This window comes from Ranitomeya variabilis, chromosome 2 (genome assembly GCF_051348905.1).
Source record: "Ranitomeya variabilis isolate aRanVar5 chromosome 2, aRanVar5.hap1, whole genome shotgun sequence".
NCBI classification, from domain to species: domain Eukaryota; kingdom Metazoa; phylum Chordata; class Amphibia; order Anura; family Dendrobatidae; genus Ranitomeya; species Ranitomeya variabilis.
The window spans coordinates 442,253,813-442,272,911 of NC_135233.1; the positions used below are offsets into that span (position 1 = coordinate 442,253,813).

Below are 19,099 nucleotides of genomic sequence, written 5' to 3' on the forward strand. Positions count from 1 at the left end.
ATTATTATTTTATTATTTATATAGCACCATTAATTCCATGGTGCTGTACATGAGAAGGGGGTTACATACAGAGTTACAGATATCGTTTACATATATGTCGTAGTTGTTAGCACGGCAAAACCTGTAGTATAACTTCCCACTATTCTCCAGTCACTCAGCCACCGAACTATAACCTACCGGGTGTAACTATAGTGGGTGCAAGGGTTGCAGTCGCACCCAGGTCCTGGAGCCCAGATGATGGTCCACAAGTTCCCTTTGGCCCATATGAGAAGACCAATACTAACAACGACCCATGATACTTGGGTGCCGTGTTTGAGATGTTACCTTGTCTATGAATATGAGTTACACCACTGTACCCCATAGTCATCAATATACACTGAACTATATACCATAGCCATTAGTACAGCTCCCTTTACATCCATGTTCTGGACTCTTACCCCCTCAATCTCTTCACATACCCCGTAGTCATTCACACTAACACCTTGTTATCTACCCACTTAGCAGTTTTCTAGCTGGGATGAAACAGAACCTTATACCTGCTGGTCATTATGCCGACTTCCACTACAATCTATTTTCAATTGTACAACTTCTTTTATGACCCCTACTTTACCTAATGATCATTTGTCCAACACCTGTAATACCCCACACCCGCACTATGACCAGTACTCACTTTAATGACTCTCCTTATCCCAAATGGTCAAATCATTCAACTCCCAGTAGATCCCATTGTTACACGACCCTCATTTACCTCCATCATCATTAATAGCATATTTTCTACTATATTCCATGGTATTGCGTATCACCTCCATTATATCCCATGGTCATCCTAACAGCCCACATTATACCTCACAGAAAACAGATCAACCTCTTTCTCCTTGTACACCATGAACATTCACGCAATTGTTATATTCACCTCTCATACCCCCCTACCGTCATTTCTACAACCCCTCATTATACTCTACGACCTTTGACCAACCCACCACTAAGAAGTTGTGTAAATTGTTATGTCCACATGTTACACGACTTATTATATCCCACGGTCATTTGTAGGACCCCTGATTATGCCTTATGGTCTTCTTTGACCACCACACAACACCCAATGATCATATTTTGATCCCCAACTACGAGGATGTATGATCTGTAATATCCACATATCGCACATCCCCTTCATACCCCTCGGTCATCGCCAGACATGCCCATGGTCTATGTACAACCCCTCTTGGCCATTCATAAACCCCGATAACGGTGAAGTTCTGTAAACTGTTGTGTGTGTTTCACAGCCTCGTTATATGATCATTTACCCACAGACATTTGTACAACCCTCGCCACAACCCTTTGTGTACCTCCATTCATTCCCTATCGGCCTCTGTCGTGGATGTAGCCATTGTTTACGTCTTTCTTCCTACAATTACTGTCATATTTCTCTCGTCGCTATGTTCTGTTATAAAAGGCACCAGCAACAGTTAATGGTAAAACACAGTCTGCTCACAGCATCTCGAGTCACCGCAGAAGGAAGAAAGGGAAAAAAGGAGAATGGATTCTTATTTCTTACCTTGTCAGTCAAGGGCAGGATCTAGTGGCACATTAGGGCATCAGGGAACTGCCCAACTGGCAGTTGTCCTGATGCTACGGAGTCTCCAAAACAAGAACATCATTGCAGGTCATTGCCTTGTCCTGTGTGCCGTGCCTTCTCCAGAGGATGCAAGTCTTACAGCCCAGTCTCTTCTCACTTTCCCTTTTTCCTCAGATATAGGACTAGCAGCTCCGGCTTCTACAGCACAGAGCGGCCGATGTCAGTGGCAGAATGTGGAGTGTAGGCAGCACAGCACGAGCCCACAGGGACAGCAGGAGGAGGAAGCACAAGTCTGATGTCAGAGGATGAGCAGAGATGTGGAGGGGAGCGGGAGCTGGTCGTGACCACAGCATCCGTATTATCTGCTCCGTATCTTATCCGAATCCCATAATAAAGTCTAAGCGACTGCATAAATAGCAATTTCCCAATAGATTTCTCCATTGGTAATTATCTGTTTCTTAGAACCAAAAAAGGCCCATAAAGTGTATATAAAACAATTGATAAAGTTTATTTCGAATACATATCCATAAAATCATGTAAACAGTGCATAATGGATGCCTCAACAAACAACTAACAACCAACAGCAGAATAACACACTGATTCACATACAGGTATATACCATGATAAGTATCATAATCATATGGGTGCCCCCCCCCCCAAAAAAAAAAAATAGTCGAAACGCGCGTTGGGGTGAGACGCAGTTGCATTGACACTTCACACAGGTATTAGTATGTGACTCCATGCACTTTATATTTTCAAAATAGAGTAGCACTATGCACATAGACACTTTAGCATTATACATGTATTGATGGTAATCACCATGGATTGATTGTTATTAGGGTGTACCATAAATAGCACTTGTATCTATAGTAGATTGGATTTGAGCAATGGTTTTGGTGGTTACCATATGTTTATGATACTTATCATGGTGTATACCTGTATGTGAATCAGTGTGTTATTCTGCTGTTGGTTGTTAGTCGTTTGTTGAGGCATCCATTATATACTGTTTACATGATTTTATGGATATGTATTCGAAACAAACTTTATCAATTGTTTTATATATACTTCATGGGCCTTTTTTGGTTCTAAGAAACAGCTGTTATGTACGGAGTGTGACCTATGGTGTTTAGGTTATGAGTTTGGACTAATATGTACACGTATTCGTAATTATCTTTACTGGTCAGTTCAAGTTACGTCCTCTGGCTTAGCTGAATATAGGGACCATTTATGGAAACTTATGGCAGCACGTACCGCGGTCCTAAAACTATCCTGATACCTGGAGTCGGCTTCACCCTCAAAAGCAGGAAAGGACAGTGAGTGAACCAGTCAAGTTCTTCACCACCACACTGCATCAAACATGCCTTTATGGGCCTTGCTTTGTGCACGGTGGCACAGTCATGGGGAACAGAAAAGGGTCTTCTCCAAACTGTTCCCATAAAGATGCAAACTACAATTGTCCGCAATGTCTTGTGCTGCAGTGTTAAGATTTCCCTTCACTTTTTGGCAGATGTCAAAAACAACCCATAGCGTTATCCCCCTCCACCAAACTACAGTGGGCACTATGCAGTCAGGTGGGTAACGCTGAGCAAACCCAGACTCCTCCATCACACGTAAATAAAGTGCAATCGGTCACTACACAGAAGTTAACACGTCTCCTCCAGAGTCCAGTGGTGGCGGCTTTACACCACTCCATCTGACGCTCGGCATTGTGCTTGGTGATGTACGGCTGCATGCAGCTGCTCGGCCACAAAGCTCCCTGTGGGGGTGCAGTGTTTGTGCTGATACCAGAGGAGGTCTGGACTCTGCAGTCATGGAGTCAGCAGAGCGGTGGTGACTTTTCTGCTTTCTGCTCCTCAGTACTCGGCCCCCCGCTCTGTATCGTTACGGGGTCCCCACTTCGTGGCTGAGTTGTTGCAGTTCGTTACATATCTCAAAAATATCACTCACAGGTGATGGGGAAGATTTAGGAGGGAAATGTCATGGATGGACTTGTTACCCAGGTGGCTCCTATTACAGGACCGCGCTGGTATCAGGAGCTCCGCACCACCGGCCGCTCTGTCGCATGTTAGTAATGGCAGAAGACATGGTGCGGAGGGGGCAGATATTATACACCTGGTGATGAGGGGACAGATGTTATATGCTGGGGGAGCAATGGGGCTGGAAGTTATGCACCGGGGTCAATGGGGACATATGTTATACATTAGGAGAAACAGGGTTGGGTGTTATTCATCAGGGGCAATGGGATGTGTCCTAGTAATTTTGTCCATGTAGTGCATAGTTATAATAGGATGTCTTCTAGAATCTATGGCGCCTGTGACATACATTTAAGTCATATGTATACATATGTATACATATGTATAACACACACCTTTTGTGTTAAAAATATGTTAAAAAACTGAGATTAAAAAAATAGCGCAAAATAGGGTCTTATCCGGTGGCTGATTATCAGAATCGGTATCAATACTGTATGCTGACCTGATCTAGGGTTATATGGCTGCTGCAAATCCATCAGTGATTTCACCAGAAATTACAAATAAAAATGAAACGTTTGTGGTCTATATCCGCGCTGCCAGATGATGATGAAATGTCAAACGCCAGAGAAAATATCATTAAAAAATTTGTCTTTATTTTTCTATGCATTTCGAAGTGTAACCCACTTTTTCCTCAGGAAACCAAAGCCAACATTGTGGGTTAGCAATCCGGATCGATGTTTAAAAGAATTTTATGAGGATAAAAACTAGACCGGAAAAAGCAATGGAGTGATTTCTATGGTGGGGTTTAAATGCCCCTAATTTGGTATTCCAAATATTGGCAATTATGATCCAAATGTGACAAACATTCCAAAACTCATGGACATTGCTGTGGAGTTTGTTGACCCTGCAGAATTGTTTATTTAACTCCTATTCTTCAAGGAAAGTTTTAAAAAGGCCATATTTACAGTAATTTTGTAAATTGTTTTGAAAAATGTCTTACCATTTTGTGCCCACAGCTCCTATGCATTCTATATATCTCCAGACTACAAACAAACCTTGTGCAGTCATATGTTACATGTTATTCTCTTCTACTGTCTGCAGGTCCAGCAGATAGAGTAAGACATGATGGTAGGATCAGACTACACAAGGTTTGTTTGTAGTCTGTAACCATGGAAACATGGATCTGCATAAGCGCTGCAAGCACAAAATGATGGGTAAGTTTTGATCTAGGCTTTTTACAAAGTTGCTTCATTTTCTTATTTCTTGAGTACTAAACCAATATAATGTGAATTGAAAACATACTGTATATTCTTGAAGTTAGATTTTTGCTGCTAGGATTCATAGCCATTAGTGATCAGCGCAAATGCTCATTACTCGAGTTTGCCTAGGGTGCTCGGTTATGTACAGAGTATCACGGGTGCTCGAGTGAGAAGTTTGCGTCCCTGCGGCCGCATGTTTCGCCACTGTTAGAGAGCCACAAAACAAGCAGGGATTGCCTGACATACGGGCAACAGCCACAAAATATGCAGGGATTGCCTGACATATATGGGCAGCAGCCACAAAACATGCAGGGATTGGCTGACATACCGGCAACAGCCAGAAAACATGCGGGGATTGCCTGACATACCGGTAACAGCCACTAAACAAGCAGGGATTGCCTGACATACCAGCAACAGCCACAAAACATGCGGGGATTGCCTGACATACGGGCAACAGCCACAAAACAAGCAGGGATTGCCTGACATATATGGGCAACAGCCACAAAACATGCAGGGATTGGCTGACATACCGGCAACAGCCAGAAAACATGCGGGGATTGCCTGACATACCAGCAACAGCCACAAAACATGCGGGGATTGCCTGACATACGGGCAACAGCCACAAAACATGCGGGGATTGCCTGACATACCGGCAACAGCCACAAAACAAGCAGGGATTGCCTGACATATATGGGCAGCAGCCACAAAACATGCAGGGATTGGCTGACATACCAGCAACAGCCAGAAAACAAGCAGGGATTGCCTGACATACCGGCAACAGCCACAAAACATGCGGGGATTGCCTGACATACCGGCAAGAGCCACAAAACAAGCAGGGATTGCCTGACATATATGGGCAACAGCCACAAAACATGCGGGGATTGCCTGACATACGGGCAACAGCCACAAAACATGCGGGGATTGCCTGACATACGGGCAACAGCCACAAAACATGCGGCTGTGGGGACACGAATTTCTCACCCAAGCACCCTTGGCAAACTCGAGTAACGAGCACTTGCGCTCATCACTAGTAGCCCTTTATCCACAAGGACAATACTGAAGCCCTGATGAGTCTGTAAGACGCACCGTGTGACGTCTAAAATATCATAAAATCCATGGCTCCATCTTTATTTTATGTAATATACAAGAGATTCATATGATAAAATGTCAGTAATAAATGTGCTGATGATGCCGACAAGCTTTCACAAAATGATGATAAATACAATCTGAGTTATTCCCGGAGTGCCTGTCCCTTTAAACACTATGCAGCTATTCCATTCATAGAGATGTCCCCATTTTTTCTGCTAATCTGATAACTCTCAGAGAAAAAAAAAAAAAAAAAAAAAAGCCGGGACACATTATTGAAAGCTTCCATCTCTTCCTTCGCGTCTATAAATGTGGATTTTTTTTTTTGGCTCTTAAATGTTCGCTCCTCTCCCTTTTCATTTTCTTGCAAGGTTGCTATGCAACACACCATAAATGCCCTCAGCAATGTGTAATTCCGTTCTGATAGAGCGCCATCTCTCTGCAGTGAAGGTAAATAGCAGGCAGAACCTGACCTAAACAGCAGAATAGCACTACGGCTATAAAATGTGTCTATACAGTGCACGTACCTATGTAAACCAGTCCTCGTAGTACAATAAGCGTAGAAGCAGACTCAGGATTTGGATTTTGCTGGCATCTTCCAGTAGGGAACACTGGGCAAATCTATTTATTTTGATTAATTTAGAGGGAACATTCATATATAAGTCTACGCTGCAAGTAGAAAGAGGAAAAAGGCGGGCACTCACCATCCAAATAAAATCCAATCTTTATTCCGACATTGAGTCAAATATAGGACAGGCAGGGAAAGGCTGGCTTCCACTAGACGACGGCCGTTTTGCGCAAATGCGCTTCCACGGGTTGGTCAAGACCCCGCAGTGTGTTATGCATTATGCACAGTGCAGGGCTGGGATTCACAAGCAGGGCGGCCGCACAGGCGCAGTCTGCAAGACTGCATGTGAGGTCAGACGGCCAGAGCTCACTGCGCCTGCCCCAGCCAGTACTAAACAGCGCAGGCGCCGGATTTGAGTGGAAAACAGCGCGGAGGGGGTGGCGCCCGGCGCCGAAGAAGATTTGAGTGACTGAAGTGTGGCGGTTGCAGCAGAGGGGTTAAGACCTGCCTCCAGGGCTAAAGACAGGTATTTTGGCGAAATTATAAAACGCTTTATTTTGGCTATAACTGCACCACAAACTAAAAGAGCCACCTTGTTAGAATGCAGCATTACTGCTGCACAAGGTGGCTCTTTTAGTTTATAACGGCTGGAGGGGGTGACAGAGTCCCTTTAAACTGACCAATATATAAGTCATGGACAACCCATTTAAAGAGGTAGTCCACTATGAGGACAACCTGTTCTGAATCCCTATGTTTCCTTCCAGTAAAATAATAACACTTATACTGCCAGCGCCATTCCAGCAGCGTCAGTGTCCTCTCCTACAGACATAATTGACATCCGGACGAAGTGAGAGCTGCGGCTGTTCTCTCACTTCCTCTGGATGTCTTGATTTGTCCATAGGAGAGGAGAGTGAAGCCAGCGCTATTTGGCTGCAGGTATAGCGTAACATAACAACGTCAGACAATCCCCGGGAGAGCCAGTGCTGACACCACAAGAACGGCTCCGGAACCGGAGGTGAGTGTGTTATTATTTTACTGGGAAGAAACATAGGGATTCGGAAGAGGTTGTCTGAGTAGTGGACATCCCCTTTAATTTCTTATTAAAGGAGAGTTTTATTTTTTTTCCCAGTAAATTATTTTCCTTTATGTAGTTGTCTAGAATAAAATACATGAATTGGCCAATTTATGCGCTAAGAACCTTCATTTTGATTCATTTCCGTAAGTTAAAAAAAAAATAAAAAATTTTGCAAATTTTTTTTGAGTAGTAAAATCTAGATTATGTTTTTAATGTTTTTCTGTGTTTTCAAATGGCCTAAACTTATACATAGTGCTGCTGTGCTCTCCTTTTTTTTTTTTATACACGTTTGGAGATCTGTGTAGCACCTTTTTATATTCGTGGTTCTGACCCTTCCTGTCCGAGCTGCCAGTGGAAATAAAGTTGACAGCAACAACCCAGTTCTGGTTTGTGATTACCAGGTTATTAATTGCTTAATTAAATCACAAAAAGCAAGAGGAAAAAAGGTTAAGGGACAGCAGGAAATTTAATATTTGTGTTCGGAGTTCTCCTTTAAAGGGTAGGTTATCTTGTGTTTACAAAATTCACTATTTTTCTTAATAATACAATGCTGGCAGAAAAATGAGCCTGAAGCCCAGTAATACAGGTAAATAAAATACATACATAAAAAATACATACCGGTAAATAAAAAAAATAAAAATAAAAAAAAAAATAAATATATATATATATATATATATATATATATATATATATATATACACAATGGCGCTATAATAAATAATAATAATTATATATACATATATGGGGTATATATGAAGTAAACCCCTTAATATATACGGTACATATGAATGACGCAAAGTAAATATGAAGCAAATTTCAGATATAGAAATATTAAATGCAGTTATTACCATGACCTGAGTAGTGAGTCATTACAATTGCTATGCGTATGGATGTAAAATTCATATGAAAGTAATAATTTCCGCCAACCTTTATCGTCATCAACACGGATATTATTTATATAGGATTACATCAGCCATAAAGAGAATATCTAGCAACAACCTACAAGATTTCATTGTTTTATTTTCTGAGACATAACTCACATTTTAGAGCTCGCTAATAGCAGGATCCAGTATTCTAACTATTCCTCCAAAGCAGAATCCCCCAAAACTTGTCAACAGAGGGATCTCTTTATGTTAGTGCCTCCATCTTTTTCCCTTTTCCCTCCATGGTACTGCGTGCAACTGTATACTGTGCCACAGATGTTTCCATACAGTGCCAGTGATACAAACATAAAGGGGGAGATTTATCAAGGAAAATGCACCAGAATTCTGCAACAATTTGTTCCAAAATAACTGTTTAATGACTCGCACCATATTTTGATATCATGTCTGGACGATGTCGCATGTGATTCACTGGAAAGGGACATGGCTTAGTCAGGAAGAGGAGTAACACCTAGGATGCAACGCTGTGCCCCAAAATTGTGTGACATGGTGTAAACTTACACTAGACAGTCTTACAATATCCCAGATTTATCAAACACCACGGATCCGATTCATCAATTGTGATTTATTTTTTTAAGTCATTTTTCTTTTTTAGCCTTGCGGTATTCACTTGCATTCTTTTTTGCGCCAAACTATTCAAAATGGTGCACGTGGTTCATAATTTTTTTTCAAAGTTATGGACCTTCAGCCAATTGCGACTTTATTAAAAACAACACATGGTCATCTAAAATGTCACAACATTCCAGTTGTACATAAATTATCCCAGGGTCGTGGGTGCTGTATCTTTGAACAAAAATGTTATGACTTTTTAAAAAGTCGCAATTGATTAATCAACTGAAAACCTCTGCATATAAAGATGAACATGAAAAAAACAGGAGAACCCATAAGATATAATTTACAAAGTAAAAAGATTTTGGTGAAAATAAAAAATTGGCTAAAAACACCTAAAGCTAGATATAAAAAGACACAATCAATAATGAACAAGCCACTGTGATAAATTTAGTAAAATAACACTGTCTAGTGTAAATTTGCACTGACCAAAAGTTAACACTGCATTGATAAATCTGGCCATAGTGTCACAGTTATGCAATAAAGTGGCAGTAATGCCCCAGACAGTGCCAGATACAGAACTGGAGATGCAAACTTCTAGTGTCAGAGGTAAAAATGCTACTGTGTAGTGCCGCAAATGCTCCCATACTGTTTCAAACATGTTTCACATACACATATAGAAGTACACATATATTGCTAGAAATGTTTCCATGAAGCACCAGAGACCCTACTATACAGAGATAAGTGTGATGACAGTCACTACTCATTGTGATGCTAGTCACTACTCTCAGACTTCCCATGAGTCAGGATAGTCAAGAGGTCCGGGGGTTAGTACCAAGAAGGCTCGTAATAGACAAAGGGAAAAGACAAAAGCGGAGTGAGGTCACAGTCGAAGATCAGAGTATCAGGAAAGTAGCGGATCAAGACAAAGGGGTAAGTCAAGCGGATAGTCAAAGGTAAATCCAAGGTCCGCAACAGAGATGAGAATACAACTCAGAGCACAGAGCAAACACACACCGCTTCAGCAAAGCTACAATTTGCAAAGGTCTGACCAATGTGAGAGTACTAAATAGCCCTGTAATCACCCAGAACGGATGACACCTGGAGGACCGCCAGATAGGACGGCTGAGCTGTTACTCACAATCCTGACAGCTCAGCCAGACCTCGGTCCCATAGGGCGGCAGAGCTGTCTTTCACTGTGAGTTCTGAAATCGTGATGCTAACTATGCTCCGTTCAATGCCAGAAATGTGCACACAGTGCCTAAAATACTACCATACAACATCAGAGGGGCACAGTGGGCGGATCGAATGTGATTAACCTGAATTGGACTAAGACATTTTTCCGACCCCATTTCAGCCTCTTCCTCACTCCAATAGGGGCTTCTTTTTGAAGCTTAAAAAATGGATTTGAGACATGCCCTTGGCGACACCATAGACCTATCCCAAAACATGCAACTTGGGTGCTGCTTGACCTTCTTTTCTTGACAGTGTCCGCCTCTTAATCCACATACAATTATTATTATTATTATTATTATTATTATTTATTGTTATAGCGCCATTTATTCCATGGCGCTTTACATGTGAGGAGGGGTATACATAATAAAAACAAGTACAATAATCTTAAACAATACAAGTCATAACTGGTACAGGAGGAGAGAGGACCCTGCCCGCGAAGGCTCACAATCTACAAGGGATAGCATAGTCTATCATTTGCTTACTGACATCTATGGCCTCTTCGGGGGCAGGTCTGAATTCCAAATTTCTGGTGAACACAACAGAGTAATGGGGGATGAAATATGCTGTAAAACCAACCTTGGTGTCGTGGTCGTGCTTTGTCTATGTCATACTTGCTTTAGGCTCTTCACAACTATGTTGTTATCACTGAAACCTTCAACACCAATCGTGTCCCAAATCCAAGAAAATCTGGTATCTCTAGTACTGATGGACATAGAAGTAAATTCTTTTTTTTTTTTTTTTTTGTACTTTTAAGATATGAAGTCAGCGGAATTCTATTGTAAAAGTAAATGATGCATGGAACCTAACAACATGCATTAGAACCGTTGTTTGGGTTTTTTCATGTCACCACTTCAGTGTAATTCAAAGTGATCAACAAGGATGACAGCTTCTTCTTTTTTTTTTTTTTTTTTTTTAACAAAAGATTTATGTATCTCTGATGATAACAGTCAGCTTGGTAACATTTTTATAACTTTTCGTATTACATAATTTAATAAAACAGAATCAACACTATGAAGTAAAAACTATAGCACCTGATTCACCATGTCCCTTTTTTTTCAGTCACTTTTCTTTTTCGCCTTGTGATAGTCGTAGTGTTTGTTTGCACCAAACTCATCAAAATGCAGCACCCGGGTCATGAAAACGTTCTTTATCCTTGTCTTTTACACTTTTATAGCGTCTTTTTAAAGCAAAATGGTTACAATTTTGCACCAAAGTTTGTGACGTACATAACATCACTGCAGAGGAAGACAGGAGTGTGTTTGCTACAAATTTAGTAACTTTTCAAAAAAAAAAAAAAAAAAGCAAACAAATCAGTCGAAAACATCTGGAAACCCTAAACTATACCCAAAGTGGCGAAATAACAGAAAAAAAACAAGTGAACAAATAATAAAATAGATTAAAAAAAAAAAAGAAAAGTACAAACACAGGTACAAATTCTATAATGAGCCAGGCACCAAATGTTCTGGGTATTTTTATACTTTTGCATCTATTTTTACATTGCTCTAATGAATCTGAAATTAAAAAATGCTCTCAATATTGAAAATACAAAGTTGTGTATGCAGCTCCTATGCAGACTTATTCATCTCCATGGTTACAGACTACAAACTAACTCATTGTAGTCTGATCCTGCAGTCATCATGTATGTTGTTCCTCTCCCAAGGACCCCATTTCTACTGTCTGTACTAATGACGGAAGGATCAGACTACACTCGGTTTGTTTGTAGTCTGTAACTATGGAGACACATAGGCGCTGTATACACAAAACGGTAAGAGAATTCCTTATCAGGACTATTTGTAAAGTTGCAGCATTTTTGCAGTGGTGTATATGGTTGCCCTTGTACAGACCGGCCTCTGGTCTTCTGACCCAAACTTAAAAGCATCATAGGCGCTATTTTCTTAGTATAGTGTACACAAGTGTGACATGTCAGGGTACGCAGAGGTTAACCGCAGATATACCCAGATTTTATGATGTTATACTCAACAAATATAATATTTAATATATATATATTTTTAGTGGTGAGAAATATTTTTAGCTGCCTTTTTCCTCCATATAATCTAGTAATAACTTTCTAAACTTGCTCAAGTCAATATTAGTACAGCAACTAGATTGGGTGCAATGCAGTAATCTGATCCCGGGATACTTTTTTTTTTCTCCCCCACCTACAGATTAGAAGAAATTTCTTCTAGATCCACAAAACGCCTTCAAACTGCTTTTCCACGAGAGAACATGCCGTCCCTGATTATGATCCATGGTGCTGCATTGTGAGCGAGATCTGTGCTCCTTTGAAATGTCCTTATTGTGGCGAGATGAAAGCCTGGGCTTATGAAATGATTTTTTTTTGTGTCGGATAATTCTCCCTTTTATATTACGAGGACTTTAATTTGTGCATTAATAAAAAAATAAAGCTGCAAGAGGTATTGGGGTCAGTGAAGGCAATGCAGATGTCTACAGTGCAGAATTCAGGGGGGTTCATGCAGTCTACTTACAGTACAGCAAGGCATGAGTGATGCTTCTCAGCACAGATTCTCTACAGCCACATGCAGGCGAAGCCTCTTCGGTCATGTTCCCGGTTGGCTATACGGTGATGTTGGCGGCCTGCCAACACAAGAAGCGATAGCACAGCCAATCAAATTGTGCAAAGCTGTCACAGCACATAGGGGCATCTAGCCATTAGTCTTATGTGCTGTCATATGTGCAGTACCCAGGGGTCCAGACTGCACAAAACACCTGACATTACTATCTACAAACAGTGCACTATTAATTTCACAGGTGCCAACAGTTTGCAGCAGAAAGGATGCTGCTCCGGTGCGTGATGGAGCCTGGAGGAGACAAATCCAGCCCAGCAATATGCTAATAGCACTGTGGAATCAATAGCTTTGAGGAGCATTTGTTCCATTAGAGATCAGTCCGGGATCACAGCTCTCAAATCTTCATCCATCATCTTGGCTGTGGCATATACAACCTTCCTCTTTAAGCTCACAAGCTAGAAATTGACTTTAGCTGATTAAAAATATTTTGAAAATTGAACAAGTCCACCCCTATAAAATGTAGATGCGGACACGATTAAGAGCTCTAAAAATAAGGGGGGAAAAAAAAACAACAAGAGTTTGTTTTGGGGTGTTTTTTCCCCCCTTAAATACTGTATTCATGGTTTTTAACTCTGGGACTGTGATGTTTTGCAACAAGCTGGCGGATTATATACAAATAAGTTACATTTAGTTTTCTTGAAGGAAATGTATCATTTACTCGTATCTCTAAGTCTTTAATTTGTCATGTTTCTATTGTGTTGGGACAATTTAAGCCAAATTCATCAAAATGACACACAATGTTTGATGAAATTAACGCACTCAAAATGCCATTTCTTTTCTCAGCACTTCTACGTTATTTGCACCTTCTTCTGAATAAAAAGAAAATGAACAATTATTTCAATAAGATTTAAAATGTTGCAGGTTAGTCTTCATCGCCACAAAATAAATAGATTTTGTGATTCACAAGGGCCTGGACTACACAAAAAAAAGCCACAGAAAAAGCAGCCATATTTGCCAATACCTGGTCACAACGCTAATGTGCTGCAGCAAACAGCAGCCCCCAGTGATAAAAGGCGAAGGCAGCAAAGGTGCAAAACACGAACAACACTCACGCACCCATCATCTATGAGGCAGGGTTGCTTAGTATTTCAAATACATATTGATAGGGCTTGTATAGGGCGTCAGTCACACAGAGAAGTGTAGTGCACCAAATCAGCTTGGTTACAATCATACTCAGGGCCGGCTCCAGGTTTTTGAGGGCCCAGGCGAAAGAGTCTCAGTGGGCCTCCCGTAACACATACCATGATTCATAATGCACAGATACAGCAGAGAAATATAGGTATAGTACAATGCCAGATTTCACTTCTTACATGAGTGATAGCTATTGTAAATTCTATAATACCATACAGCAGAGGGGCTTTATATAAAAGTCAACCATGCCCATTTTTGTGACCTACTCCCTCAGTTACCAGTAGGCATTGTATTGTTAGGTGAACTTGCTGCAAAGAAAAAACTGCATACATTGAATATGACAATTTTTTAATGGAAAACGTTTTAAAGTAAATATTAGAAAGTATTAACGTAGAACATTTGTAAAGGTGCAAAATGGGTAGCAGATAGCACAGCCACGTAGTATATAGCACAAACACGTACTATATAGCACAGCCCACGTAGTATATAGCACAACCACGTAGTATATAACATAGCCCACATAGTATGTAACACAGCTCACGTAGTATATAGCACAGCCACGTAGTATATAACACAGCCATGTAGTATATAGCACAGCCACATAGTATATAATACAGCCCACGTAGCATATAGCACAGCCACATAGCATATAGCACAGCCACGTAGCATATAGCACAGCCCATATAGTATATAACACAGCCATGTAGTATAACACAGCCCACGTAGTATATAGCTCAGCCTTCGGGTGTGGAGGAGAGGAGACTCTCCTACAGGGACTGGGCACCATATCCCTATTAAAAAAAAAAAATTAAAACAAAAACTAGTTATATACTCACCTTCTGGCAGCCCCCAGATCCAGTCCTGGCCTTAGCGATGCTCCCGGCAGCTCCTGTTCCCAGTGATGACTTGCAACAATAACCTATGATGACGTAGCGGTCTCGCGTGATGCTACGTCATCTGGGGTTATTTTGCAAGGCACTACTGGGAACGGGAGATGCCTGGAGCATGGCGAGGAGTGGGAAGGCTGTGGGGGGCCGTCAGAAGGTGAGAATGTCATGATTTTTTTTATTATTATTAACATATCTTTTTACTATTGATGCTGCATAGGCAGCATCAATAGCAAAAAGTTGGTCACACTTATCAAAATGGGCCCCCCCGTCTCGCTAGGGCCCCGGCACTTGCCTGGGTGCACCGGGTGCTGACGCCGGCCCTGATCATACTGCCCAGCACTCTGAAAGGACAGAAACTTTCCCCACACAAAAACTACAGGGCCTGGCTCCATCCTGCAAAGATAAAAAAAAAATGCATGTGGTCTCGGGTCTTAGTTGATATTTTGGCCAAAATACGCACGCTGACAAATCACGTCAAGGGTCCCTATTGTCTTGAGAGTCGCTACTGGAGCACAACTGCAGAAAAATTGTCACATTTTGAAAAGTCTAAAATTACGAAAACATCAATAACTAAAACCATTCCTTCACTGTCAAGCTAAATTTTTTTTAAAGAACTGAAAAAACGAGCAAAAAATCTTGGTCTTTGTTTTTATGCAACTGTCACAGGTTTACCGCAACAAAGAGGAGCCAGAAGACTGCAGCTTCTGATTTCTCCTACTCCTGCACTGTTTAGAAGCACTTAACCTTCATATTAAACGGTGTATGTTTCCTTTAGCAGCGCAGGGGTTAATCTGCTCAGTTGAGAGTTCCTGGAAGCTTTCCTGCATTAAGGCTCTCAGATGCTCAGTTAGCCACTCCCATCTTCTATATAATCTGGGTCCTGGCTAGCACTTATTGTCAGAGTTAGCTATTGCTGCATGGCTGGAGGTTGTTGGTGGTTACTATTGGAGAAGTCGTTTGGTGGATTTATCTATGACTGTTGCCAAGTTTTGAGTGTGTGATAATTCCCTTTCTTCTACTTTGGTTTAACCTCACCCTCCCTCGTGCTTACCTCTGTTGTTTATATGTGTATGATTGGTATTTTCCTTTATCCCTATTCGTATTACCTTGTTAGTCAGGTTGATGTATTCCAGTACACTACTACTCCCCTCTTCCCTGAGGGAAGGGTACAGACTGAGGGTGGATTCAGGAGCTAAGGCAAAACACGTGGCCCCGGTGTCTTCACCATCAGAAGTAATCTGGGGAATAGGGGGAGCTAGAGCACCCCTAGCATTAGGAACAAGGAAGGAGCCCCTGGTCCCGGGACACACGGCAACAGAGTTGTCACAGAAACTCTATCTTGCTTCTTGTACTAAACAAAAAACAAACTTATTAGCCAATTTACCAAGCCTTTTTTTGCCAGAAAATGTGTACATTTTTGCACAATGCATAACTGTGCAACATTATCCACACTTTTGGAGCTTTTACACTAACTCCAGTAGAAATGGGGCATAGCTATGCCTAACATACTTGCTATAATTAGCATTAAAGAAGATGTAAATTTTTGCAGAAATGAATTTGGTACATCTTAGTCCTGCACATGAAAACTGGTGTATAAAACATGGTCTGGGGCAGCACAGTGGCTCAGTGGTTAGCACTGTTGCTATGCAGCACTGAGGTCCTGGATTCAAATCCCACCAAGGATAATATCTGCAAGGAGTTTGCATGTTTTCCCCATGTTTGCGTGGGTTTCCTCCGGATTCTCCTGTTTCCTCACTCATTCCTCTAACATACTGATAGGGAATATAGATTGTGAGCACCAATGGGGACAGTGATTATGTTTATAAAGAGCTGTGGGAATTAGCTGTGGGCTTTTTGGAAGTGCATCTGAACAGCAAGGTGGATTGCTGTTGAGGGGAGATAGAGAGAAAAAAAAAAAATCTATAAATCTTCAGCACAGCGAGTGTGAGCGAGCTGAGTGTGACCTGAGCGTAAGTGTGAACGGCGGTAAGTGTGTGACTTGTGATTCAGTGAGGAGGTATTTGGAAGGCCTTTAACAAATACCTGTGTGAATTGGAGTGAGTTGCTGAATTGGGAGTAGCTATATTCATAAGGAGTTAACTTAGGGTGGGGGCTCATAATTAAGGGGATATAAGGGGCAGCTGTTTGAGGCTCAAGTCCTTTTTGGAAGTGCATCTGAACAGCAAGGTGGATTGCTGTTGAGGGGAGATAGAGAGAAAAAAAAAAATCTATAAATCTTCAGCACAGCGAGTGTGAGCGAGCTGAGTGTGACCTGAGCGTAAGTGTGAACGGCGGTAAGTGTGTGACTTGTGATTCAGTGAGGAGGTATTTGGAAGGCCTTTAACAAATACCTGTGTGAATTGGAGTGAGTTGCTGAATTGGGAGTAGCTATATTCATAAGGAGTTAACTTAGGGTGGGGGCTCATAATTAAGGGGATATAAGGGGCAGCTGTTTGGGGCTCAAGTCCTTTTTGGAAGTGCATCTGAACAGCAAGGTGGATTGCTGTTGAGGGGAGATAGAGAGAAAAAAAAAAATCTATAAATCTTCAGCACAGCGAGTGTGAGCGAGCTGAGTGTGACCTGAGCGTAAGTGTGAACGGCGGTAAGTGTGTGACTTGTGATTCAGTGACTTTGGAATCAGGGAGTTTCCAAGGGAGGAATTGCTTCTGTTTTTTTATTTTTATTTTTTTTGGTTTAATTAATACTTTGTATTTATTTTTAATTAACGTTTCTGTGTGGTGCAATCCCCATTAGGAAATGTGCTCCACAATTGTTAATGCCATCCAGTGTACATCTTGCCACATGTATGCAGTCCTTGAGCAGCCGGTCGAGGGTGCATACTGCTGTGCGAGATGTGAGCACATTGTGCATTTGGAAACCCAGATACTGGATCTAAATGTGCAGCTGGCAACACTGAGATCCATAGACAATATGGAGAGGAGTCTTCTGCTCACAGAGCAGACGCTCAATGGGATAGATGAGGAGGGGGATGGTAGGATGGAGCTGCAGGACAGTGTGGCAGTTAGCTGGGTGACAGATAGAAGGCGGGGTAGAGGGAAGAGTGCCAGGGAGGCTAGTCCTGATCTGGCACACCCCAATAAGTTTGCTAAGTTGGCAGATGAGGGGGGTGCCAGTACAGGGGTAGCACTGCTGCAGCCAGGCATGTCCTCTGAAAGCCGGAGGAGTGACTGCTCCAGTAAGGAGGGAAAAAGGAGAGCAGGGCAGGCCAGACAGGTGCTGGTAGTGGGGGACTCAATTATTAGGGGAACAGATAGGGCAATCTGTCACAAAGACAGGGATCGTCGGACGGTGTGCTGCCTACCTGGCGCTCGAGTCCGACACATCGCTGATCGGGTGGACAGATTACTGGGAGGGGCTGGTGAGGACCCAGCGGTCATGGTGCACATTGGCACAAATGACAAAGTTGAGGTAGGTGGAAGGTCCTTAAAGATGATTTCAGGGAATTAGGCTGCAAGCTGAAAGCAAGGACCTCCAACGTGGTATTTTCCGAAATACTGCCTGTACCACGTGCCACGCCAGAGAGGCAACGGGAGATTAGGGAGGTTAATAAGTGGCTCAAGAATTGGTGTAGGAAGGAGGGGTTTGGGTTCCTGCAGAACTGGGCCGACTTCTCAGTTGGCTACAGGCTCTACGCTAGGGACGGGCTGCACCTCAATGGGGAAGGGGCAGCTGTGCTGGGGGAGAAAATGGTTAGAAGGTTGGAGGAGTGTTTAAACTAGGGATTGGGGGGGAGGGTATTCATTTTATAGGAGGGGAAGATAGTGCAGATAGAGACCTGGGCACAAATAAGGAAGTTGGGGGTGGCGGTGGCATGGGGGGTGGGGTTAGAACAGTTAGTAATTTAAGAAAGAATAGAGGTACAGAGAGTAACATCAAGTGCATGTATACTAATGCCAGAAGCCTCGCCAACAAAATGGATGAATTAGAACTAATGTTGTTGGAGCATAATTATGACATGGTGGGGATATCTGAGACGTGGCTGGATGAGAGCCATGACTGGGCTGTTAACTTGCAGGGCTATATCCTGTTCAGAAATGACCGTACAGATAAGCGAGGGGGTGGGGTGTGTCTGTATGTAAAATCGACCTTAAAACCCATCCTGCATGATAATATAGGTGAATCTAATGAAAATGTAGAGTCTCTGTGGGTGGAGATAAGGGGAGGGGGAAAAAATAATAAATTACTGATAGGGGTTTGTTATAAATCTCC

General features: G+C 42.1%; 1 protein-coding gene across 2 annotated transcripts in view; it reads right to left on the reverse strand.

The window, feature by feature from the left end:
- OSBPL5 (oxysterol binding protein like 5) overlaps positions 1-13,097 on the reverse strand; it is a 133,652-nt gene extending 120,555 nt beyond the window's left edge. The window contains exon 1 of one of the 2 annotated variants that reach the window (XM_077287127.1): positions 12,747-13,097. In XM_077287127.1, the coding sequence (XP_077143242.1) occupies positions 12,747-12,761 (15 nt within the window). In that variant the 5' untranslated portion in view covers positions 12,762-13,097. Of the gene's footprint in view, positions 1-1,552; positions 1,831-12,746 lie in introns of those variants that run through there. The other variant, XM_077287128.1, reaches the window with a different exon arrangement.
- Between the last annotated feature and the right edge of the window lie 6,002 nt (positions 13,098-19,099).